The 25,377-nt window shown below is 36.2% G+C and overlaps 1 protein-coding gene, 1 long non-coding RNA gene and 1 other non-coding gene across 3 annotated transcripts; 2 read left to right on the forward strand and 1 right to left on the reverse strand.

Annotated features, from left to right (window-relative positions):
• The first annotated feature begins 4,420 nt into the window (after positions 1–4,420).
• Positions 4,421–6,425, forward strand: LOC145093363 (high-affinity nitrate transporter 2.1-like). The gene is made up of 3 exons (XM_079031478.1): positions 4,421–5,307; positions 5,399–5,514; positions 5,605–6,425. Exons 1-3 carry the CDS (start codon positions 4,498–4,500, stop codon positions 6,269–6,271), a joined length of 1,593 nt encoding a protein of 530 aa, XP_078887604.1. The 5' UTR covers positions 4,421–4,497; the 3' UTR covers positions 6,272–6,425.
• Positions 6,426–10,869: 4,444 nt separating this feature from the next.
• Positions 10,870–13,382, forward strand: LOC145069630 (uncharacterized). Its single transcript, XR_013689585.1, has 2 exons — positions 10,870–12,640; positions 12,898–13,382. It is a non-coding gene; the product is annotated as an uncharacterized LOC145069630 (long non-coding RNA).
• Positions 13,383–15,151: 1,769 nt separating this feature from the next.
• Positions 15,152–15,258, reverse strand: LOC145080783 (small nucleolar RNA R71). Its single transcript, XR_013695368.1, has one exon. It is a non-coding gene; the product is annotated as a small nucleolar RNA R71 (small nucleolar RNA).
• Between the last annotated feature and the right edge of the window lie 10,119 nt (positions 15,259–25,377).

Consider the following 25,377-nt stretch of genomic DNA (forward strand, 5'->3'; position numbering starts at 1 on the left):
AATCGGGGACTTTTTTTGGGACAAACGAGCGAATTCCACTGAATTTTCTGAAATTAGATTCTTGTAGTTTTCAGGTTCGCTTTTTACAAATCCTGAGCAGTCAACCGTGTCCTCTACAGAAATTTCACTCATATTGTCATCCTCATTAAGCTCAGATGCATTTTCAACATCAATTTTGTTTTCTAAGCTCAAGTTGGCGTTTAAAGAGTCAAATTTTTGTATGGTTTCGGTTCTCAGTTTCAGTCTATCATTTTCATCCAAAAGGTTTTTAAGTATGTCCTTATGGTCCTTGGATTTAATGAAAGATTCTATTTTGTCCAGTCCATACATATAGGTCGGATTAACGTCCTCAGATGATATCACACTCTCACAATTATACGCTTCAGCATCAATTTCATCCTTCTTAAACTCAAGGAAGGGCAAAATCATGCGATGAATCTTTTGTCCTATTTCACAATCCAAATGAAGCTGAGTAATATTAGTGTAAAGACGTTTAGCAATCAAACAAAAAACATTTCGTTGTTTTAAAAGCTTTAAATTGTCTCTTTGCAAATAAATGTTTTCATCTTTTGTTTTGATTAACTCCGATTCCTTCAGTTCGATCCACATCCGCCGTTCCTCACTCTTCGAAGACACCCTGCTTAATTGGTCAGTTAGGTTAGAATTGGTGACTCGAGTTTGAGTTAAACTACTATCTAGATGAGAGATTCTTGAATTAACACTTTTTAGTTCTTTTTCATATGAGCATTGTGGGGCTTTAAATGAGACAAAAACCGATTGTACCTTCTTAATCAGTTCATCGAGCTCGTTGAACTGCACGCTGAGTGGTTTGGCTGTAAAGCACATATCCTGTTGCTCCTTCGGTTCATTACTCCCACCATCAGTGTTGTATCCCCTCATCTGAGATACGTCATACACCATCAAGCACCTTCCTCCACTGCTTTCTTCTTTAGCCACACAAGCCTTTCCATGAGAGGGCTTCCTCACTTCATCATCTTCAGAGTCGGTTGACCAAACCTCCAAGCCACCGAACTCATCATCAGCAACCGAACCCTGCACAATTAGAGCATTCATAGAAGGGTTAGCGGTAGATTTCTTCTTCCTGATCTCATCAAGCTTTTTCTGCAGCAAAGCTTCTTCATCCTTTTCCTCATCCTTTTCAGCCATCTTTTTGAGGACACAATCCTTTGCATAGTGGTTCTGTCCTCCACAATAGTAGCAGCTTACTCCAGAATCACCTTCTGCCTTCGGTTCCTTCTTTGACTCTTCAGCCTTCGGTTCATCTTTAACCTTTTCAGAACTATAACTCCCCTGCCAGTTTCGGTTTTTGTTGGTGGGGAATCTCTTTTTGATGAACCTCTTGGGGTTAGACACCATCATTGCAAAGTCCTCAGAGGTGAGGTCATAGTCCTCCAAGTTGAGGTCTTCTTCATCCATCACAGCTTTACTTTTGGACAGGAGGGCTAACGAACCTAGGCTTGAGACCATATTCTTCTCCTGTAACACGATCTTCTCCTGAGATTTGAGAATGCCCACTAGTTTCGCCAACGAATATGATTTAAATTGCTCGTGGGCTTTAACTGTGGACACAACTGCTCTCCACTCTGATCTGAGACCATTTAAGAACGTAACCTTCTGCTCTATTAGCTTCCTTTCGATGTCATGTTTGATCATCTTACTAAGAAGATGATTGAAGCGATCGAACGTTTGGGTCACAGTTTCTTCGACTCCTTGCTTGAATTCACCAAACTCAGACAAGAGTAAGGTTTGAATGGAGTGTTCAAGATCTTCATCTGTAGAGTACAATTCACGTAGCCTGTCCCAAATCTCTTTTGCTGTCGTGCATGAACTCACCAGCCTGAATGTATCGGACTGAAGGGCGAATCTGATCAATCTTAACGCCTTGATATTGCACTGAAATTTATCTTTTTCATCTTGCGCAATATCTTTAACATCTTTCAGAAGATCATTGTACTCCCTTTTGAGTTTTAATAATCCTTGAAGTTGCAGAATGAGAAAACGGTCCAGAAACAATTGCTTCCCAGATAAGGTATCCATTATCCTCAGATCCTATAACATACTCTTCAAAGTGATGCGCCCAGACTTCATAATCATGGGTGTATAGGATGGGAATCTTCGTGGTTGATCCAATGTTGTTCGAAATATTGATGAGATTCGATTGCGACTCGTCCATTATGATCGAATAACCTGTTCAAAGATCAGACTTGTAATAAATCAAATTAGGGCAAAACAATAAATATCGAGATACGTCAATAATGAGATGACGGCTCAATAAATATCAATAATTGCGGAATAACCCTAATCGAAACCTTTTTCACAGAAAAGAAGTGTATCGATTACACAGCCTCCTGCTCTGATACCAATTGATAAGTTTAAATCTAAACTTGAAGATCGATTAGATCTTAAACAGGTAAAATAAAGAACACGAAAACAGCAAATAACTCAAGAATGGATCGAATAATGTCGAATGATTAATAAACAATCCTCAGAAGAGCTCGATAAAGAACTTCTACTGTAGAGGATTGAAGGGTTTACAAGAATGATAAAGAAAGAAATCTGTGATCTATCGTTATGCTATCAGTCTTCTAAATCGTTAACCTAATATGCATGCAAGCACATTATTATATACTAAACCCTACAGCTCACGGTTGGACAGGCCCAAACCGGAACACAAGACATTGGACTATTAACCGAGCCTAATGACGCAATACATAACGAATCTGCTACCCAACAGTATTGCTTGAGTTGGCTTAATATATTTTCAATATCTAAAAGAAAAGAGAGAATATCAAGTGCATGTTTTCAAGTTTTATCCAAAGTTACAGAGTTTTGTGCTTTCCTTTTTAAGTGCCTAGATGTCAAAGTTGGGTTGATTATGTCTATGGAGGAATTTTTATGTCTCCCTTATGCTACATGGCTATCACATAATCAACAGAATGCTTTTAAAGCATGTTATTCATGTTCGTATGAAGAGTATGAAATTTCATAAATACCAAGATCCATGCAAGTTCCATGCCTTCAATTAGTTTTGTGTACATTTAGTAACGTACAACTGGTAATAGTAAAAAGAATAATCTCAATAATACTAAGAGGCAGGGATGGCTCTTAGGATGTGCATTTTGTGTGAATACACATGGCTCATGTAATCAATAGTTTCGATTTTGTTTTAGATAAATGATTTTTTTTTTTTGGAAATATGTTGCTAATATGTGCAAGTCCATTGGAATCACGTGACTTCCATCCTGATTCCTAGTTACTAATATAATTGACAACGGTCTATTAAGTGTCAGATCTTATTGTAGTTTTAATAAATTTTATATATATAAAAAATTATATTTATTGCCAATTTTTATTATTCTTATATGGTCTTCAAAATCAAAGGATCGACGTAGTTGAGTTCGTTGGATTGGTGTTGTAAAACCCCTAATACTAATGGTTTTGTTATTAATATTTCCAAAGTTCAAAAAGTTAATAGATTTTAAGTTTTCAACTAATTGGTTAGCAAACTATTGCAAATGTATATGTTTTACCATTTATATGATCATTAGAACACTCATAATGGAAAGTTCAATATAAGAATCAAATGATGTAGAATCACTGGATAAAATTCTATCATTGTGAGACACTACTATTATATTCAATATGTTTAAAGTTCAATGGAGAAAAGAAAAATATTTTCTGATACTTAAATAAATATTTAAAAATATGTTTTATTGAATGAATTCAATGAAATTTAAGAAAGAATTCTATATATATATATATATATATATATATATATATATATATATATATATATATATATATATATATATATATATTAAAACACAAGAGGTTTAGAGAACAGTATAGTTATTTGTCTTTAGAAATTTGCCACATAAGTTTTTTGTCTTTACAAATTTGCCACACAAGTTTTTCCATTAATATAATTGTATAAAATATAAAATAATAATATAACAATTCATTGAGTTTTATGAAGTTGAATGAATAGCCTTTGAGGGAAAAAAAAATAAGAATATTAATGAATTTTCGTTTTTGTTGACCAAAAATAGTCTTACTTTTAGATGGAGTTGAGGTGCAAAGCTGTCATGTTTATTTAGCTTTACATATTGCAACATATATTGTTAATCATCTAAGTATCGTTTGCGAGATTCGATAAGCCCAGATACTGTTCCTCTCTATAGGATGCGGCTACTTGGATTCCTTAAAAATTGTATCTCTGACAACCTTTTGGGAATGTCCACTAGCTAACAAATTTAACCCTTTTCGTTTGTCAACCCTTTAACCATATATAGTAATCTAAACCTTAGTCACGATGACATCTGCCTGGATTATTAAATCCTACCGTAGTACCGTATAATTACAATATGAGTGTTTCTTTGTCCCTCAAACGCCTATATAAACTCTTGATGATTACAAAAATATATCAATAAAACAACAACAAAAATCGTTTTAATTTCGAGAGAAACAAAAGTTACAATGCCTGAGATCGAAGGTTCTCCAGGAACCTCCATGCATGGAGTCACCGGCCGGGAACCAGTGCTGGCCTTCTCTGTTGCCTCTCCGATGGTGCCCACTGATACCACGGCGAAATTCGATCTCCCCGTGGACTCTGAACATAAAGCAAAAGTCTTTAAGTTGTTCTCATTTGCAAACCCTCACATGAGAACCTTCCATCTCTCGTGGATCTCTTTCTTTACTACTTTTGTCTCCACCTTTGCGGCGGCCCCACTCGTTCCCATCATCCGGGACAACCTCGATCTCACCAAAGCTGACATTGGGAACGCCGGCGTCGCCTCAGTTTCCGGTAGTATCTTCTCGAGGCTGGTTATGGGTGCGGTATGTGACTTGTTGGGGCCTCGCTACGGCTGTGCTTTCCTCATAATGATGTCAGCACCCACCGTCTTCTGCATGTCTTTCGTTGCTGATGCTAGTGGCTACATAGCTGTCCGATTCATGATCGGATTTTCTTTGGCTACGTTTGTGTCGTGCCAATATTGGATGAGCACCATGTTTAACAGCAAGATCATCGGGCTGGTGAACGGGACGGCGGCTGGGTGGGGGAACATGGGTGGTGGAGCCACGCAACTCCTGATGCCGGTGTTGTTTGAGATCATCAAGAAGGCCGGGGCAACACCGTTCACGGCTTGGAGGATAGCGTTTTTCGTACCAGGGTGGCTTAACGCAATCATGGGGATATTTGTGTTGACTCTTGGTCAAGATTTGCCTGATGGTAATCTCGGTGCTCTTCAGAAGAAAGGTGATGTCGCCAAAGATAAATTCGGCAAGGTAAACCTTCATATCTAATTAATATTGCATTAACCATTAACCATTCATTTATGGTATGTTCTTTGTCTCTAATTTGTTTCTCGTTTTGTAGGTATTGTGGTATGCTGTGACAAACTATCGAACATGGATCTTCGTACTTCTCTACGGTTATTCCATGGGTGTAGAGTTGACCATTGACAATGTGATCGCAGAATACTTCTATGACAGGTTTGAGTTGTTTTTTTTTTACTCTACACAAAAGTTTAGTTATATGTGCAAATTAAAGTAAACGTTTGTTTTCCGATGAATTATCTACAGATTTGATCTACAGCTTCACCTTGCCGGAATCATTGCGGCCTGCTTCGGAATGGCAAACCTCCTAGCTCGTCCATTTGGTGGGTTCACATCGGATTACATGGCCAAACGATTTGGAATGAGAGGTCGACTCTGGAACTTATGGCTACTCCAAACAGCTGGCGGTGTTTTTTGTGTCTTCCTAGGCCTAGTAAACTCGCTACCATTAGCCATCACCTTTATGATGCTCTTCTCCATCGGTGCACAGGCAGCATGCGGAGCCACCTTCGGCATCGTTCCCTTCATTTCCCGGCGGTCAATGGGTATCATCTCTGGTATGACCGGTGCCGGAGGGAACTTTGGATCAGGACTAACCCAATTAATATTCTTTGCGTCTGCCTCATTCTCGACTGCCAAAGGGTTGTCTTATATGGGTATCATGATCATACTTTGTACAGTTCCTGTAAGTTTTGTTCACTTCCCACAATGGGGAAGCATGTTTTTTCCGGCCAGTCAAGACATCGTCAAAGGTAGTGAAGAGAATTATTATGTTGCCGAATGGACGGAGGAGGAGAAACAGAAAGGGATGCACCAAGCAAGTCTTAAGTTTGCTGAGAACAGTCGATCGGAACGTGGAGGGAAGGTGGCATCGGCTCCAACACCACCCAACGCCACCCCCAATTATGTTTAACTTCGAGTAATTCTCAGGATGCCGTTTTTTTGTTTTCTGAACGGCCGTTAATGCATTTAACCTCAAAATGCTTACAATTTCACTGTAATAATTGTGGTGTCCTATATATATTTCTAGGTATATGTTAATTATCATGTCAGCCAGTTTCAACCAACTCAACTGAGATAAATATCATTAAGATAATAATAGCCTCCAACGGTTATTGTATAAGTTGATGGATGATTAAATCATCAAGAACTCAAAATGGCCTGTATAGAAGGAAGAGAGCAAACCGAAATGGGAAACAAACAATTAGTTGGAAGAAAAATAAAAGTCTTCCCTGTATATTCCGTGAAAGTTAAGTTTCAACCTCTATTTCTATTTAAAGCTAACTAGAGTTTGGGATATATATATATATATATATACTATCTTATAAAACAAATTCCACTATTTCTAAAAATAGATTGAATAAAATAATAATATTTTTTAAGACATCCAAATCATTAAGCTAATTCTACAACTAATCACTAATAAAATAATATTAAAATTTAAACAAACTCCTATAAATCTTCTCTTCCAAAGTTTTGACCAAATTTTTTTTCATCCAAATAAATACTCAACACCCTATAATTTGGTCATTTCTTGAATTTTCTTTATTTTTGATATGATATGTTTCCTAAAACAAACTAATGATTGAATTGAAAATAATCATTCTCCATCGAAAAAAATTAATTGTCGAAACAAACTATTTGTTGTCCGCCGCTTTGCGCGGGTAAACGGCTAGTATATATATATATATATATATATATATATATATATATATATATATATATATATATATATAGGGTAATGATATTTCCACTTGGTTTTTTTATCCATCCACTTAATAAAATTTTATTTTTCTTTTTATGCCCTTACTCACAGCCCTATATTATGATTTTGTTTGCTGTTTTTTAATTTTATTTTTATGTAATGTATTTGGAAACTCACGATCTTGATTTTGATTTCCTAATATAACCCTTAATTGCTTTTATTTTATAGTTTCGCTTTTATTGTTTTTTCTGTTATTATTTCAACTATGATTTTATTATATTTTATTAAAGTAATATATATAATATTTAAATACTTAAGGAAAAAATTAAATAAAATTCATATTAGATATGATGCAAACAACATACCGACGTAATATTATCATAATATGTTAAATAGTTTTGTTTGGTTTATTAAGTTTATGTATTATAAGCTAAAAACTTTTTTTTTAATTAGTGGTGTATTCTAAACAGATAGCATGGTCAAAAATAACATAGTGGTTACAAAACGCAATTTGAAATAACGGTTATCTCGATGTATTGTTTTTTTAACATTTTTGGAATATGCATCCTTTTGAATATCTTTATTGAGTAGCATCTTACTTGAATAGGGCGAATGATTATTTACCGCTACTATTACATCATGACAACTGCTATTTCATTGCGTTCCATGACCATTATTTTCTTTGTGACCATGATAGTCGTTTAGATTACAACACTAATAAAAAATTATTTCGTTTTAGTAGGATATGACACTTAATAAATTAACAAAAATCTTTAATTGATTCCGATAATACTATGACCGTACAATTTAGGTATCATACCCAGTGTTCTAAAAGGCGTGCTGTGGCGTGAGGCGTGGCTTCGCCGTTACGAAAAGCCTCATAACGTTGTTGTTAGGCATGGCACGTAGCAAGGCGTGATATGGCGCGCCATGGCGCGTTATGGCGTGTTATGGCGCGTGTTTTTTCGTTTGAGACAAAATTTTTTGCTCTTTGTTATGTCTTTTCTAATCGGAGATACAGATATTGTGGTTTTCTTAAAATTTTTGTTACTAATTATTGATCTAACACTTATAAAAAGTAGTTATATTTAATATAAATTTATATTTATGTGGTAATATAATTTTAAATTAATACAAAATCGCCGCCTTACATCACGCCTTGAAAAACATCATGGCTCGCCATGGCTCATTAAGCTTGAGGCTTGACCTTGCCACCACGCCACGTCTCACGCCATTTAGAACCTTGATCATACCTATATGATTTTTATTTAAATTTTGTTTAAATTATTTCGTTTTAGTACGATATATGCTTTATTTTAATAATATATAAAAATCAAAATTAAGTAAAACAAAAAATAAATATAAAAGTAAAATATAAAAGCAATTAAGGGTCCTTGTCAAACCAAAATGCAGGAGTTTGGTTTCGAAATTAAGCGCGTAAAATCAAAATTAAAAACCAAGACAAAATAATAAGGATGACATCAGGTCTGGAGATTGGGTTTTAATGACTGTGAGATTTAAAGGGCAAAAGAGGAAAAAGTAAATTTTATCAAGTGGATAAATAAAAATACCAAGTGGAAGTATCACCTCCCATATATATATATATATATATATATATATATATATATATATATATATATATATACATATATAGTTAGTTAGTTAGTTAGTTAGTTAGGTTAAAATGTTTTCACTATCTATTGTGTGCATGTATGATTGATTCTGGACCAATCATTTTAGTTATTTTAAGAAAGTAATTAATGTATATTAAATGCTGAAGATGTAATTAATATCCATTATATTTTCAACATGTAATATGCATTAATTACTTTCTTAAAATAACTAAAATGATTGGTCCAGAATCAATTATACATGCACACAATAGATAGTGAAAACAAAATAATCTAACCCTATATATATATATATATATATATATATATATATATATATATATATATAGGTATGTTCAATTGAGAAAATAAAAAAGGTTGAGAATGGAGAAATCATTCTTAGCCACTCATTTTATCTAAGCATAAAAATGCACGGTGACAAACTTGTAAATATGATATAATAGTCTTCAATCACAAATACGTAAGTGTAGAGAATTAGATAACAATTGAAATTCATTATAATCGATTGTTATCATCCAAATTTCTCCTTCAACCTTCAACAATCATCCAGATTTCTTCAATTAAATCATCGATCAACGTCATCATGTGTTAATCAATCATCGATCTTCCTCTAGAACACGTTTATCAACACCATTTAACAGTTGACAACAAAAATTCGTTTTTTGCTCTTTCAATCCAACCTTCAATTCTGCTTGAATACGAGCATATCTTCAACATCTATAATTAATTATACTTCCAGCATCATTAGATCAACATCATCGATAATCAACAAAAAATTCAATTTGTATCATTCATTCAACATTGATAATCAAATAAAACATCGAAATTAAGGTTAGAAAAAGATCAAATCATTTTTTATTTGAAAGTTTTCATATATTTCTCTATCAATCTACTATTTTGTAAGATTTAAATAGTCAAAGTATCATATTTATCGCATTTTTAAAAACGTTAACTTGTATGCACTCCAACTGTTTGATGAAATGCATAAACTAAATTTCCACGTTATATTCATATATGAATATGTTTTCTCAACTGAATCAATATGTAATTATTAAAACACAAAACAAATATGCAAGTCTGTATGTTATTCATATGTGAATAACATATAAAAATTATATATATTTCTGAAAACACCTTGTAATATTCATATATGAATATACTGTGCAATATTCACATATGAATATAATGTGCAATATTCACATATGAATATACCAACTATTATTAATAAGTGAATATATGATCTAATATTCACAAGTGAATATACTATGTACTATTCTCATGTGATATACCATGTAATACTATATAATATTCACATATGAAAATATCATCTAATATTCATAAGTGAATATAACATCTAACATTCACAAGTGAATATACTATGTAATATTCACAAGTGAATGCATCGTCTAATATTTAAATATGAATATATACTATGTTTAGTATATGCTATATTCATATATGAATGATACTTAAATTGTAAGAAAAATTAATCATAGTTTTTATTCATAAGTGAATAACGAATGTACTGTAGTAAAAATCTGATTCATTTTTATTCACTTATGAATAACGATAGCTGAACATATATAAAAAATTAAATTTTTTATTTTATCTTAAAACTATATCAATATGGATGTCTATTTGTAGAGAATAAAAAATCATGAATTTTGGTATATTTAAAATCATTTTTCGATAAAAATAGCTTCTTAAAAGTTAAAAAAACGAAAAAACTATGTTTTTGTATATATATTAAGGTAATGCTTAACATAGTTTAAGGAAACATGTTTTGTTGGAAAACATATGTGCATTCCTTTCCCATTTCCGCCGGTACGTTGGAGTTTTTGCGGCAAAAATAAATGATTGGCTGAGAATGATTCCCCCATTCTCAACATTTTTTTTTCTCAATTGAACCCTCCTATATATATATATATATATATATATATATATATATATATATATATATATATATATATATATATATATATATATATAAGGTATCTAATAATGCAATGGGTATTTTTTCTTGGATGCGGTGGTAACATAAAACCGCATTATAAAAAACTCAAAAAGTTATTTTCGCATTAATAAATGTGAAACCACACCATTTGAAACATGTATTGGTGCGGATTTCTTATATCCACATTAAATACGTATGTTCAATTTTTTTCATTCTCCTACGCCACACATTTCCTTCTAATATTTAGCTCTCTCATCTCTCACCCAAAGGCCAGACGGCGAAGAGAAAGTAGATGCCGAACGACCTCCTACTTTCACTCGGTGACTTCCTCCACTTGCTCTGGTATAAAACTGAAAACTCTTCCCCTTCTAATGTTTAGTTCTCTCATCTCTCTCCTAAAGGTGTTTGATTTTTTGTGTCTTCACTAGTTTTTCTTTTGTTCGTCGTATACACCCCTCGAAAAACCCTTCCCATGTTCATTTTCTTCTCTTGCCGGCGTATTACGTCGACGATCTCATCGATTTCGATCTACTCATAAGTGCAACAAAGTCAGCCTCCACTCTCTTCTTCGAACGACATAATTTTATCTGGTCTAAACCTCCCATTGTTAATCCTTTTGACATCATTAAATCTATTTAATATCAAAATTCTCATCTTTGTATAATAAGAGGCTAAATTAAACACCATGAATGAAGAAAAGTCAAAAGATATGGAGGCTGTGAAGAAAAGGCAAAAGAGATGGAGGTTGTCTAAAGAGATAGAGGTTTTGAAAATCTAGTGATTAGTTCTTTTTTAGGATTTAGTTTAGGATTAGTTCTTTTTTAGGATTTAGTTTAGGTCTTATTTGTTTCTCATTTATAAAATTGAAATCTAGTTTGCAATACCTAGCGAAGTGAAGGTTTTGGAAATCTAGCAAATGTTTTTTTATGATTGAATGATACCATTCATTTTATGATTTAATGGTGTTATATAGTTGTTAAATCAAATTGAAAAGAGATAAAGATGAATTAATCCTGTGAATTTTACAAATGATTTAATGGTGTTGTGTACTTATTATACCCATTTTGTAAATGCTGTAGTAGTTAATTGATTTTTTTGGTGCGGTTCCTTTGGATTTATTAGTGCGGTTCTAACATTTAATGTTTTTTTTATGAAAAAAAACATTTGTTTTTTGGAGCGGTTTTCAATCTTCTTCCAATGATTCTGATGATGATTCACAACCCATTTCTATCCTCAAGAAATGAAAAACCCAATCCACAGACCAAATGCGTGACCGGACTGATACCGCAGTCTCTCAAAAGGCTCAGGTGGTCCTTGGGGTGGCCGCAGACCCATTCAATACCACAATCGAATTCCACTCAGACACAGAAAGTGTGTCTGTTTCACCTAATCGTGGAGACTCACCTCCAGCTCAATCCCAAGGGGATGGAACTGGTTCTCGCCCTAAGGTCTCCAGGGCTTCCTGTCTACATTTCTTTTCTCCTGTGGAGTTGAACTCCATCCTTTTGTCTGTCACCCATACAATTCAAACACCTTCCCAACCGCAGGGCACTCCTTCATCCCTTGCCAGAATGGAGCCGAGGCCAGACTTGACCACAGGTGAAGGAGACCGAGGAAGCTAAGGAAATCCTACTCTGCTTCCATCTTTTCCAGGTGGTTTACGCACGGTGAGCACAATGGTGCAAGGATCCATTGACCCGAGGGACACCTCGGTGCGATTTTAAGGAATTGATGATATTGATCTTAATGACTCCTGGAGTACCTACAAGACATCAAATGAATTTGAAGAAAAGAAATTTGTTGCTTTCCGAAGGGCATTCCAAGCAAGAAAACATAGACAAATCAAGTAGCTTCAACAAAAATAGCAGGAGATTCAGTCTGTGACATCCCTAATTTTCGCGGCCAGAAAAAACCGATTTTGTTTATGCTTTATAAAAATCAGAGTACTTCATTTCATAAAAAGGCTGCGGAATTTGTTCCCAGAAAAACATGGTAAATACGTTATCAAAACATTTTCGAAGAAACGTATTTATTTCATTTTAAAACGTTTGGGATGTCATCGTTAATACAAAAAAATAAGCATAAATAGAACTTACAATTATTTACACTAGTGATCTACATATCTTTAAATCTCTCAGTGTAATGTCACTGATATGTGCATAATTTGTTCATATTAAGTATACATTTTTATTCATTTATTAGCTATTATGGACAAAAGGTACTTAAAAGTGTTAAATTATGTTTTTCAGTCCAAAGATGAAGCTCGGAAGCGAAAGGAAGCGGGAGAAACAGTTAGAAGATCGAGAATGAAATAAAGAAGAAAAACACTAAAAATGGCATCTACTCGGCGAGTCAGATCGACTACTCGGCGAGTCCAATCGAAGAATCGAGAAGATAATGACTCGGGATCCCAGAGAGTTATCACAATACGGGGAATGTGAGAGGGACTCGACGAGTCACCACTTGACTCGACGAGTCGATTCGTATATTTAAAGATAATTCCACAGATCGATTGAGGGGAGTTCTGGGACGATTCAGAAGTACTTTGCTACGATTGAGAAGCCAGAAAAAACCTAGAAGACAACGAAGGAAGCTAGAATTCAATTCCGGAGAGTAATTGAGGCAAAATTTCATCATTCCACTTATTCTTTTGTTTTATCATTATGATTAAGCAACTTGACTTTGTTTGTTTGCTGTTATTTACTTTAATTATGAGCTAAAATCTTTAGACTTCTGTTTGGGGATACAAAGTTGACAATATGGTTTGATTGATTGGTAGGATTAATTCCAAGTTGGTGAATTTTTGTTATTTTAGCTTGCTAAAGAACCTTGTGTGTGAATAATAATTAATTTTCTGTTAATAGGAAGATAATTGATTAGCATGAACATCTATTGATTATTGACCTCATATGCTATGTGATCACTATGCTATATGTCTAGGATTAATGAATATGAAACTAGAATTAATAAGAAAATTGAGTAAATTCATGTGCAAGCTTGTAAGATGACCATCAAACAAGAAGTTAATTAAAAGAATAAATTAGTTAACTATTGCAAGTCTAACTTAACCCGAATAATTAATCTAGTGAATATAATTAAATTAGACAATTGGCCACTGTTTAAGTTAGTTTATTTGCTAAGGATTAGGGTAGTGAATACGAATCTAATCACTTGAATCGGTAACCAACAAAAGAATTAATCCATTGCACCATTACCTTGAAATCAACCATAGAGTTAACCAAGTTGAACTAAACAAAAGTTCCTTTCCAATTATTGAATCTAGTTAAGTCGTTATTTTCTAGTCTTAAATTAGTAATAGTTAGTAAGTTTTAGTCTTGTAAAACTAGAGAAAACCCCTACTTCTTAATTAACTTAGATAAAATTAGTTTTTAATTTAATTTGTCGTTCCCTGTGATCGATACCCTGCTTATTTAGCTATACCACAATTGATAGGTTCACTGCCTTTTGTGTGTTATTTGATAATTAAAAGTAGGTTTAAAACTAAGTGAGTTTGCACACATCAAGTTTTTGGCGCCGTTGTCGAGGAACGGTTCTAAAATTAGTATTAAATTCTAGTTTAATCGATCCTTTGTGTGGGATTTATCTTACACAAAGTTATTTACAAAGTAATTCAGTAAGTAGAATTAGTTTGAATAAAATTCTGTTTTTAGGATAACTAGAATTTTTTTGTTTAGTTTTTGCTTTGAACTCGCCGAGTGCATTCGTGCCTACTCGGCGAGTACATCGCTGTTTCAGCTTTATTTTTTATTCCGTTTTTGTTCTTTTTACGTGTTTTGTTTGTTTTGTTTTGTTTTTTTTTTCAGTTGTTTCATGACCCGAGGATCTGATACACCTCTGGTCCCTCCTTTGGAAGACCCGGAATCCGCACTAAGAAGAAGCAATGGAAAAGCCGTTGGAGAAACCACATCTTCAAAGAACTCACCACTCAAAAACTTAAAATCCGTTTTCAGCAAGAAGAAGAGCAACAAATCAGGAGCACCCAGTGCCTCGTTGACAGTTGAAGAACCAATTCAAGAAGATATCGAGTACGAGACCGAGGAAGAAGAAGAGCATACTTACGAGCACGAAACCGATTCCGAAGAAGAGTTAGCTATCACAATGGCTAACATTGATGAAGTCCCCATGGGGGAATGGAAGAAAAGGATGCATGATGACACCGGGCCGGGACTTGTGCAACCCGCAATTCCCGCGACCGCCACTTTCGAACTAAAAGGCCATATTCTCGCCCAACTCAAGGAGATTCCTTTTTACGGGAAGGATCACGAAGACGCTTACAAGCACTTGGACGAAGTGAATGATGTGGCCGATTACTTCAACGTACCGAATGTTCCACACGAGACCCAGCTTCTTCGCATGCTTCCTGTCACATTTAAAGGAGCTGCCAAAGATTGGTTAAAGTCACTTCCTCCCGGATCGGTCACCACATGGGCTGAGATGAAAGAAGAGTTCATAGACCATTTCTGCCCGCCCTCCTAGATAGCCAAGCTAAAGAAAGCCATTTCCAACTTTGAGCAACAACCCGGAGAATCTCTTTATGAAGCTTGGGAAAGGTACAAGAGCCTACTTAGAAATTGCCCACACCATGACCTTAATAGCTAACAAGAGGTCTCCATTTTCTATGATGGAGTCAATGTCACCACAAGGCAATTACTTGATTCTCAAGGCCCGCTCACAAAGAAGGCGCCCCCGGTAATTAAAGAATTAATTAAAGAATTCTCTAAGCACTCTAGAGAATACCACAATCCGAGAAACGAAGTAAGTCGAGGGGTAGTAAACGTGGCAAATGATAGCATGGCGGCGGTGATGGCAAAGCTTGATAGTTTAGATCGAAGAATGACAAAAATGGATCAAACAATCCATGCTATTAGGGTAGGATGCGAAAATTGTAGAGGGCCCCATCTCACAAAGGATTGTGATTTGGATGAGAATGGAAATAAGAAAGCTCAAGTCTTTTATTCAAGTGGTGATCGATATGATGAAAATTGGCGGAAACCTAAGAAGGATTGGCTACCATACGAGGAGTATAAGAAGGAAAAGGAGGAGAAATACAAGCAGAAGGAGAAGGGACTATACCAAAAGTAAGAACCGGTAGAAAAGAAAGCCGATTTAGAAGAGTTATTCACTAGATTCATAGCCGCGTCCGAAAATGACACAATGATCACGATGCTGCCATACACGAGACCAGAAACATGCTTAGGAATCAGCAAGCATCAATTCTCAACATTGAGAAACAGCTGGGGCAGCTTGCGCATCAAGTGAATGATAGAAGACCGGGTCAACTTCCGAGTAACACCGAACCCAATCCAAGAATGGAGAATGTAAGTGTAATAACCTCCAGCAGTGAAGAAACAGTTACAGAAGCACTGAGAATCTCCCAGAAGAAGGCAGAAATGGTAGAAGAATCGGACCTAGCAAAACCCGATCCGACTCGCCGAGTCACTCCAATGGACTCGACGAGTCCATGCGTAAATGAGAAAACTGTCAGTTCTTTGAAGCCTTATAATCCTCCTCTGCCATACCCAATCAAAGCCATTCCTGCAGAAAAAGTAGAAGCATACAGAACCTTCATGACGCATGTTAAAGCTTTACAAGTTAATGTGCCATTTGTGGAAACAATGCTACAAACACTTAAGTACTTCAACTTGCTTAAGGGCCTTTTTGCTGCTAGGAAAGATTTGGCTGAAGTCGCGGAAATATTGATGAATGAGCTACCTGAAAAGAAGGGTGATCCGGCAAAAATGGTGATTCCGTGACAATTTGGTAATGAAGTTTTCACCCGAGCATTATCTGATTCGGGGGAAAGCATCAATTTGATGCCTTTGTCATTCTTTAAGAAGTTGAATTTACCAGAACCAAGGCCGGTGAATATGAAGATCCATTTGGCGGACAAGACGATAATTCATCCACAATGCGTTAGTGAGGATCTCCTAATAAAAGTTGACAAGTTTATTTTCCCAGTAGACTTCGTGGTAGTTGATATGAAAGAAGACCCCGAAATTCCAATTATTTTGGGGAGATCATTCTTGAACACCGCGTGTGATTTAAGTGATATATGTGAGTCTACATTGACATTAAGGGTGGGTGATGAATCTATAATGTTTAAAGCTATTCCAGAAGCCAAGCAAGAAGAGGAAAAGAATGAAGAAATCTCAATTATCCAATTGGATGATGAGATATTACAAAGAGAGCTTGAACTTTTGCTAAAAGATGATCCAAGCAAGTTTTTGATACACTCTGAAGAAGATGTAGATGTTAACAAGGACTTGGAGGAGTTAGAAAAGCTACTGGAAGGAGCCAGCTCAGAAAACACCCAAGAAGTGATGAAACCCGATCAGACTCGCCGGGTCACTTTAATGGACTCGACGAGTCCAGTCGAATTTGACAAAGACTTGGCCGACTTAAATCTGTTTGTTACTAGTTCTTCATATACCTTGGATTTAGATATTATTCATGATTCTTTAGAAGAACAAACAGCAGAAGGAGGAAAGGGAAGGAAAGTTCAATACGCCGATGTAGCATGTCTTGATACGATTCCGTTTGAAGATGGGTTGAGCACTGGAAAGGATGAAGAGACAAAGGAAAGGAGGGTGGAAGCTGATCAACCATTCACTACTAAACCTAAGGCACGAACCATCATGAAATGTGAAGTAATTAAATTTAAAGAGAAGGAGGTGCAAGAGAAGGTGAAAAAGAATGGGGTAAAGAAGAAAAAGAGGAAAAGGGAAGCCCAAGCAGCTGAGGATGAGGCTGTGAAAAGGAAAAGAGATGCATTGAAAAGGGCTTACAAGAAGAAGATTCACGCTTACAAGACCAAGTACAAATCACAAAAAGTTAGGCGTGCGTTCCCGGTGCTCGGAGATGACGAAACGTAGATGGGAAGGAGTCTAGCTAATGACTCCTTAAAAAGAAGCACTTGGCGGGAGGCAACCCGTTATCTAGAGTTTGCTTTCTTTTACTTTTTAGTTTTTTTTTAATTTTTCCTTCGTTTTTAGAATTTTAATCTTCCAAATCATCGCACATGTCTCCTTGAGAGAGTGCATAGGTTAAGTGTGGGGTGAAATGATTTTAAATAAATAGCAAAATTTTGAAAATTATGAATTTTTTGTAAGAGACTCGCCGAGTCTGACCACGACTCGACGAGTCCATATGGATTTCAGAAAAAGTTTGACTTCGCGACCAGACTCGCCGAGTCTGACCCCGACTCGACGAGTCGGTATTATTTACAAAAAAAAATAATTTCGAAATTACTTTTACAACTGGTAACTAGGGTTTTAACCCTAAGAATCAGTTTTTCACATACACACTCGCCGTACGCCTCTCTCTAAAATTTCTCTCAAGCATTCATCTTTGTTCTTCAAGTTTTCTTCAAATTTCTCAAGTTCAATCTCAAAAGGTAACAAATTTCTTCTTGTTTTCTGTTAATAACGTGATTATAAGGCCATCTATGGTAGCAATTGCATGAAAAACCCGTTTTTGAAAAGTAGTAAATTTCTAGGGTTTTGATTTTTCATGAATTATGTTGTTTTGACTACTTGTTCTGGCCTTAATACCTTAATAGTAAGTGCCTAGACAAAACCCTTGACGAAATTTCCAAGTTTCATGGTCTAATTTTCATCGACCCGCCGACTGACTCGTGCAGTTCGCGCGACTCGCCGAGTCGAGCCTGGACTCGACGAGTCGAGTCGGGGAACATATGCGAGATGTTTGTTTTTTAATTATATTCTGTGTTTTCTGGGTTTTGTGTATTTGTTTTGCAGAAATCATGTTCGGAATGGGGCAAATTTCCAGTGGCAACCAAGGGGATTTTCCATGGCTAAACTTCCCACAAATCGAGTCCGCTTCGACATTGCGGAAATGGAAGAAGAAGCTGGCTGATATCAAGAAGAAAGAGGTCTATGTGCCCAACCGGATAGATTGGGATTGGCTGCAGAATGTTCGCTATGAGGAGGAGTTAGCTCCTTATCTTTTGAAGGAGTTTCACCATGAAGGCGAAACAATGGTTTGTGACGGGTGGAGCCGGGTCTTCTGTATTCAAGAGCCGGTTTATTTGGAGCTTTGTTTGGAGTTTTTCTCCACGGTATCTTTCACCGGGGGAGTGGATGCTTATCACCCGTCCAACTTCAGTTTCTGTCTTGGGGGAGAGTTTCATCAATGCTCTATGGTGGATCTTGCCTGTCGATTAGGGGTTTATGATCAGCCCTTGGTCTCAACACCCATCTTTCGGGCCTTTTTGGCACAAACCCATATGGTGTTTCCCAAAGGAGTTACGAGTACGGGCTGGTGGAATACAATTGGTAACAAGGTTTATATTCCAAAGTCGGCATAGGAAGGGAGCATTCGATCCCCAACACACCGCCTCATTTCATCCACCATCAATCAACGGAAGGATGATGACAAGGTTTCTAACCTTGACGTTTTCTATTTATGGAGCATCATTACACCTGACATTTTTTGCAACATTCCTTGGTGTCTAGCTTCATATCTCTCGGAGGGTGCGGTCAAGGATCGCAAAACTTCCCGAATTAATGGTGGGATGTTTGTCACCCGGTTGGCCAACTCATTCGGGTTGATGAACCGCGGTGCGTGGAACTTCATGACGATGATCCCTACACCTGCGTTCAATCCAATTCTTTTCCGGAGAGCGAGGATTATTGAAGATTATGGTGGTGGCCATTACGCCATCCCGAATGATGATCCGGTTGTTGGTCCCGAAGCACCGGGGAGGAGGGTTCGTTCGAGGAGAGAGCGGGATATTGAAGAGGAGCCGCCGGTGATTCCGGTTGAGAATGACGAAGTACCAATGGATTGGTACAATGTGGAGATGAGGCGACTACAGGATCAAATGGCGCGGGGCATGAATTTTAGCAACCAATCTCATATCCAACTTTTTGACCACTTTAACATTCCACACATCAATGGTGGTAACTTTCCATATATTCCATCATGGGAAGAAGTGATAGGTGCAAGAAGAAGTGAGGCTGGAGGAAGTGGAGTAGGGCTTGATGATGATGATGAGGAGGATTGATTTTTTTATGCATTTTTATTAAACAATTTTTAATTTTTGTGTTTGTGTTTGTTTTTTTATTTGGTTTGTTTGATGTTTTTTAAAACTTGCTTTTGATGTTTAATTGATGTTTGATGCTTTGACAATTTTTCAGAAGTGAATTAGGAGTGCTAGCTTCAAAAAGGGTTTAGAGTTATAGAATCAAAGTGAGAAAGAGAGTCAAGAATAAGGAGCGTTAGAGTTAAAGTATTGAGTCCGGTCCTTAGAGATGTTGGCAAGGGAGTCTAGAAGTGAATAGAAAGTATAGAGAGTTTATTGGAAGCTGGATCAGATGCAGAATTCTATTATTTTCATTCAGTGACCAACTCGTCGAGTGCACTAAACTGACTTGACGAGTCGCCCTTAATACTCATAAATGCGAAGATTTCCCAAAGTAACTCGACGAGTCTGGTATATACTCGACGAGTCGTTTGGTTTCATGTCGAAGGGGCTGCTGATTTGATGCTGATTAGAGCACCACTTGACTATTTATTCTTTCCATATTAATTCTTGAAGATCTTACACTGTTTTCCGCGTATTTGGATCAACCCACACGAGACGAGATACCCAAGGCATGGATGAGATGTTACCATGTCTAAAGTCAATTGAAGTTGGAGCTAAAATGAAAGTGATCAACCTATCCACTGCTATCCCAGGGGAGTTTGTTCCAATTCCCTCTTTAGTTTCTTTTTATGTTTTTATTATGCATAATATGCAATGAGGACATTGCATCAAATAAGTGTGGGGTAGGGGGTTGGTTACATATTAGAAAATTTAGAGTCTTAATTTAGGCTATTTTAAAAATTTTGCATACCAAAAGTATTACTTAGGACTTAATTTAGAAAATTTTGGTAAAGCAATTAGGATTCTATGTTAGTGTTATGTTTGATGATTGCATGATAACCCAAATGTTTAGTTGAGCCTATATACGTTCTAGTGCATTTGTGGCTTCCTTATTCCAGTGAAATCATGGGACAAAAACACAACCCTGCTCAGCCCGAGGGATGCAATATGTTTAGCAGCCTAAACTTGAAATGTATCTAGGAAGATTGTTATCGTTAGCCAATAAAGGTTGAGATTGAGCGCCCCTGCTTAAGCATGTAGGGATTTGAGTTAAAAAAGAGAGGTACATGTTTAAAAAAAAAGAGAGAATTACAAGAGAAATTGTATGAATTTTGGAGCAATTAAAGTGAAGATCAAAAGATTAAAATTCCAAGAAATCCAAAAAGTTGAAGATACCCGAAAATCAAACAATAAAGGTGGTGAATTCAAAGAGATCAAAGCAAATATCAAAGAAGAGATGAATTCAAAAGAGCTCCATAGTGGTATCAAAAAGTTGTAATTCTAGATTATGTATGCTTGGGTTGCTCAATTAAAAACACCTTGAGGGTAAGAGATTTTCTGCGGATGGATTCGGAGGGTTGCATAAAATGAGCATAGTTCGGGATGAGTGGGCAAGTGTTTATGAGGATTGTGAGTATTTGGAGTATGGAAGGTCTTTAGGAAAAATTTTAGACACAAATGCATGCGTTGCGGTCTTGGCATAATGGCTGGGTTAGATTGGAGTTGTTATATATGATTCTAATATGTTTAAAATTCAGTTTTGCTTGGGGGCAAGCTAAAGACAAGTGTGGGGTATTTTGATATGTGCATAATTAGTTCATATTAACTATACATTTTTATTCACTTATTAGCTAAATTATTGCATATTATGGACAAAAGGTACTTAAAAGTGTTAAATTATGTTTTTCAGTCCAAAGATGAAGCTCGGAAGCGAAAGGAAGCGGGAGAAACAGTTAGAAGATCGAGAATGAAATAAAGAAGAAAAACACTAAAAATGGCACCTACTCGGCGAGTCAGATCGACTACTCGGCGAGTCCAATCGAAGAATCGAGAAGATAATGACTCGGGATTCCAGAGAGTTATCACAATACGGGGAATGTGAGAGGGACTCGACGAGTCACCACTTGACTCGACGAGTCGATTCGTATATTTAAAGATAATTCAACAGATCGATTGAGGGGAGTTCTGGGACGATTTAGAAGTACTTTGCTACGATTGAGAAGCCAGAAAAAACCTAGAAGACAACGAAGGAAGCTAGAATTCAATTCCGGAGAGTAATTGAGGCAAAATTTCATCATTCCACTTATTCTTTTGTTTTATCATTATGATTAAGCAACTTGACTTTGTTTGTTTGCTGTTATTTACTTTAATTATGAGCTAAAATCTTTAGACTTCTATTTGGGGATACAAAGTTGACAATATGGTTTGATTGATTGGTAGGATTAATTCCAAGTTGGTGAATTTTTGTTATTTTAGCTTGCTAAAGAACCTTGTGTGTGAATAATAATTAATTTTCTGTTAATAGGAAGATAATTGATTAGCATGAACATCTATTGATTATTGACCTCATATGCTATGTGATCACTATGCTATATGTCTAGGATTAATGAATATGAAACTATAATTAATAAGAAAATTGAGTAAATTCATGTGCAAGCTTGTAAGATGACCATCAAACAAGAAGTTAATTAAAAGAATAAATTAGTTAACTATTGCAAGTCTAACTTAACCCGAATAATTAATCTAGTGAATATAATTAAATTAGACAATTGGCCACTGTTTAAATTAGTTTATTTGCTAAGGATTAGGGTAGTGAATACAAATCTAATCACTTGAATCAGTAACCAACGAAAGAATTAATCAATTGCACCATTACCTTGAAATCAACCATAGAGTTAACCAAGTTAAACTAAACAGAAGTTCCTTTCCAATTATTGAATCTAGTTAAGTCGTTATTTTCTAGTCTTAAATTAGTAATAGTTAGTAAGTTTCTAGTCTTGTAAAACTAGAGAAAACCCCTACTTCTTATTAACTTAGATAAAATAAGTTTTTAATTTAATTTGCCGTTCCTTGTGATCGATACCCTGCTTATTTAGCTATACCACAATTGATAGGTTCACTGCCTTTTGTGTGTTGTTTGATAATTAAAAGTAGGTTTAAAACTAAGTGAGTTTGCACACATCAATCACTTCATATCGTCACCTGTGATATAAATAAACTGAGTGGGTCAGGTTGGCAAACCTGGTGAGTACATAGGGCTTTCAACTCACAATAATATAATTATTATGTTCAATCATCAAACAATTAACCCAATTACCCATCCACATTATCTTCTTTACACTTAAGGATTTAACCTAAGAGTCGTCTATCCTGCATTTGTTTATTCCGAAATCCCTTACTTCCAGGGTTATAGGACTGGCACTAAATCCATAGCTGCCGACGTTCGTTCGTAAAGCACTAAATCCATAGCTACTATATCCTACTCATCGGGTACTAAATCCATAGCTACCAGTGTTCAATAGGTACTAAGTCCATAGCTACCAATTCCTAACAGGTACTAAATCCATAGCTACCATCGTCTAACTAATAGGTACTAAGTCCATAGCTACCAATTCCTAACAGGTACTAAATCCATAGCTACCAACATCTAACAGGTACTAAGTCCATAGTTACCAGTGTTCGTCCCATAGGCACTAAGTCTATAGCTTCCAATGCATACTCACGTCATCTTCTATCTCTCATCATTCATCTACCCATCTCATACCCAACATATTCGTATAAATAAAATACGTATACAGTTTAAATCCTTTAAAACATGTAAAGAACGTTCATCCAGCATAGACAACAAGTATTCAGATAATATGCACACATAGCATGTAGTTTATATAAAATACTTCATATCTATGTGTACGATGAAAGGGACCATGCACTGACCTGAGTCGGTGGTGACTCGGCGCTTGGAGAGCACTTCGTTACTCTTAACACACTTTTCCTTTGGCAAAACCTAGTATCATTGCCACTAGGGTTTAGTCTAATATTCACCGCGATTAATTAGTAGTCTAGCTATTATTACTATTATATAAGCGTTAAACGATACTTATATAACCCATAATAATAGCCCAAGTACTTATTATAAGGTCCTAATAACATTACTATATTAAAACATAAGCTAAACTAAAGATAGGATAGGTACAGCTCACTTACAGCGGATTTTTCTCGAAAACCAGGCTTTGCTGGAGCAGCGTTCCCGAGCCAAAAGGCTCTTTTCTCGGGACTTCGGGAGCCTCGGGGCTTCCTTCGGGTGCTAAGGGGTTTACCTAGGCTTTTAGGGGGTTAGGGGGCTAGAGAGAGAAAGAATAGTTTAGGAAGGTGTGAAGAATGAGGGAACCCGGCACCTATATTTATAGGGGTGCTGACTGACCTACTCGCCGAGTTGGTGCATGTGGCAAACTTCTGGTGGTGCCACGTGTCCAATTCTGGTGGTGCCACGTCACCCCCTATCGTGTATCAGCCTTCAAACTTAGAAAAATCACAACTATCGCATACGAGCTCTGTTTTCGACGTTCTTTATATCCACGCGTAGGTAAAATCAAGATCTATAACTTTCGTTTAGACTCCGTTGGCTAATTCTCGACCGATCTTAAATTTAACAGTAGGAGGCGTTTAGACTGTTAAATGACCGCGAAAAATTCGTAACTCCTTCATACGAACTCCGTTTTCGTCCATCTTTTTATCGTTGAGTTCCTATTAATGAGATCTTCAACTCTCATTTAGGTCGTGTAAGGCAATAACCGCTCGAACTAAAATTCGAGTTTCGGGTCGTGCACTGCTAAGCCGAATCTTAGAAAAATCATAACTTCCTCATACGAAGTCAGATTTGGGCGTTCTTTTTATCAACGCTCTTAGTTCAACATATTATACAACTTTTGTTTAGATTGCTAAGGCTAAATCTCGCTCTATCATAAATTCACTATGTACGCTTCCTCGTGCCGTGCCGGTTTTGCCGTAAAACTTCGACGGGCCATAACTTCTTCGTTATAACTCGGATTTCGGCGTTCTTTATATGCACAGAAATCTTGAGACATATTATACAACTTGGTTAAGATTTTTATTCTAAAAAAATCTTTTGTCGAAAAGTCGTTTTTCACCCCTATTGCCTCTAATTTGACTAGCCCGGATTTGCGGGCGTTACAATTATCTCCCCCTTAGGATGATAACGTCCCTGAATCATCAACGAAACAGGGCTCGTATAATGACTCCATATGTCATCTCTTCATCCTAGGTAATGATTATAACTTCTATATTCCTTCAAGTCTATCTCTCTGACTTATTGATTGTAAGCAGTACTCGATCGTGCACCTGCTCTCTACCTCAGGCTAGACTCCCAATTATGACCTTCAAGTCACAATCTCGATCCTTACTGGATACGAACTTGAGATGATTTCTTTTATTACTACTATGGATCGATGTGTCATATTCTAATGACCTATCGTCATATGTTGCAACACTTAGACTTAGGTCTCTTAGAGTTAAATTCTAAAACAGACTATGCCTTCCTTCATGTTCTAATATGATATAATCACACTTTAACATTAGGCATTTATAGCTACCAACTTCTTTAACAACTAGCGCGATATTTCTATTGATCGCTTTGATTTCAATCGTTTGGTTTAAGTCGGACGCTACATCAAACTTGGTTCTCTGAACCGCGTAACCTACTCATCGTAGTCGGAGTCAATGTGATATGACCACTAGGGTCGGGATAACAACAATCTTCTTAGTCATTACCGAAACAATGGTAATGAAATACTTGAATAAAACG

This window comes from Lactuca serriola, chromosome 1 (assembly GCF_051521515.1).
Source record: "Lactuca serriola cultivar US96UC23 chromosome 1, Lser_US96UC23_V15, whole genome shotgun sequence".
In the NCBI taxonomy this organism is placed as follows: Eukaryota; Viridiplantae; Streptophyta; class Magnoliopsida; order Asterales; family Asteraceae; genus Lactuca; species Lactuca serriola.

What these genes read in the sequence shown, in the direction of transcription:
- LOC145093363 (XM_079031478.1), top strand. Translation starts at nt 4,498, where the DNA reads ATGCCTGAGATCGAAGGTTCTCCAGGAACCTCCATGCATGGAGTCACC. An exon ending in CCAAAGATAAATTCGGCAAG is followed by an intron (nt 5,308 to 5,398) that starts GTAAACCTTCAT and finishes CTCGTTTTGTAG; the next exon opens with GTATTGTGGTATGCTGTGAC. An exon ending in GCAGAATACTTCTATGACAG is followed by an intron (nt 5,515 to 5,604) that starts GTTTGAGTTGTT and finishes AATTATCTACAG; the next exon opens with ATTTGATCTACAGCTTCACC.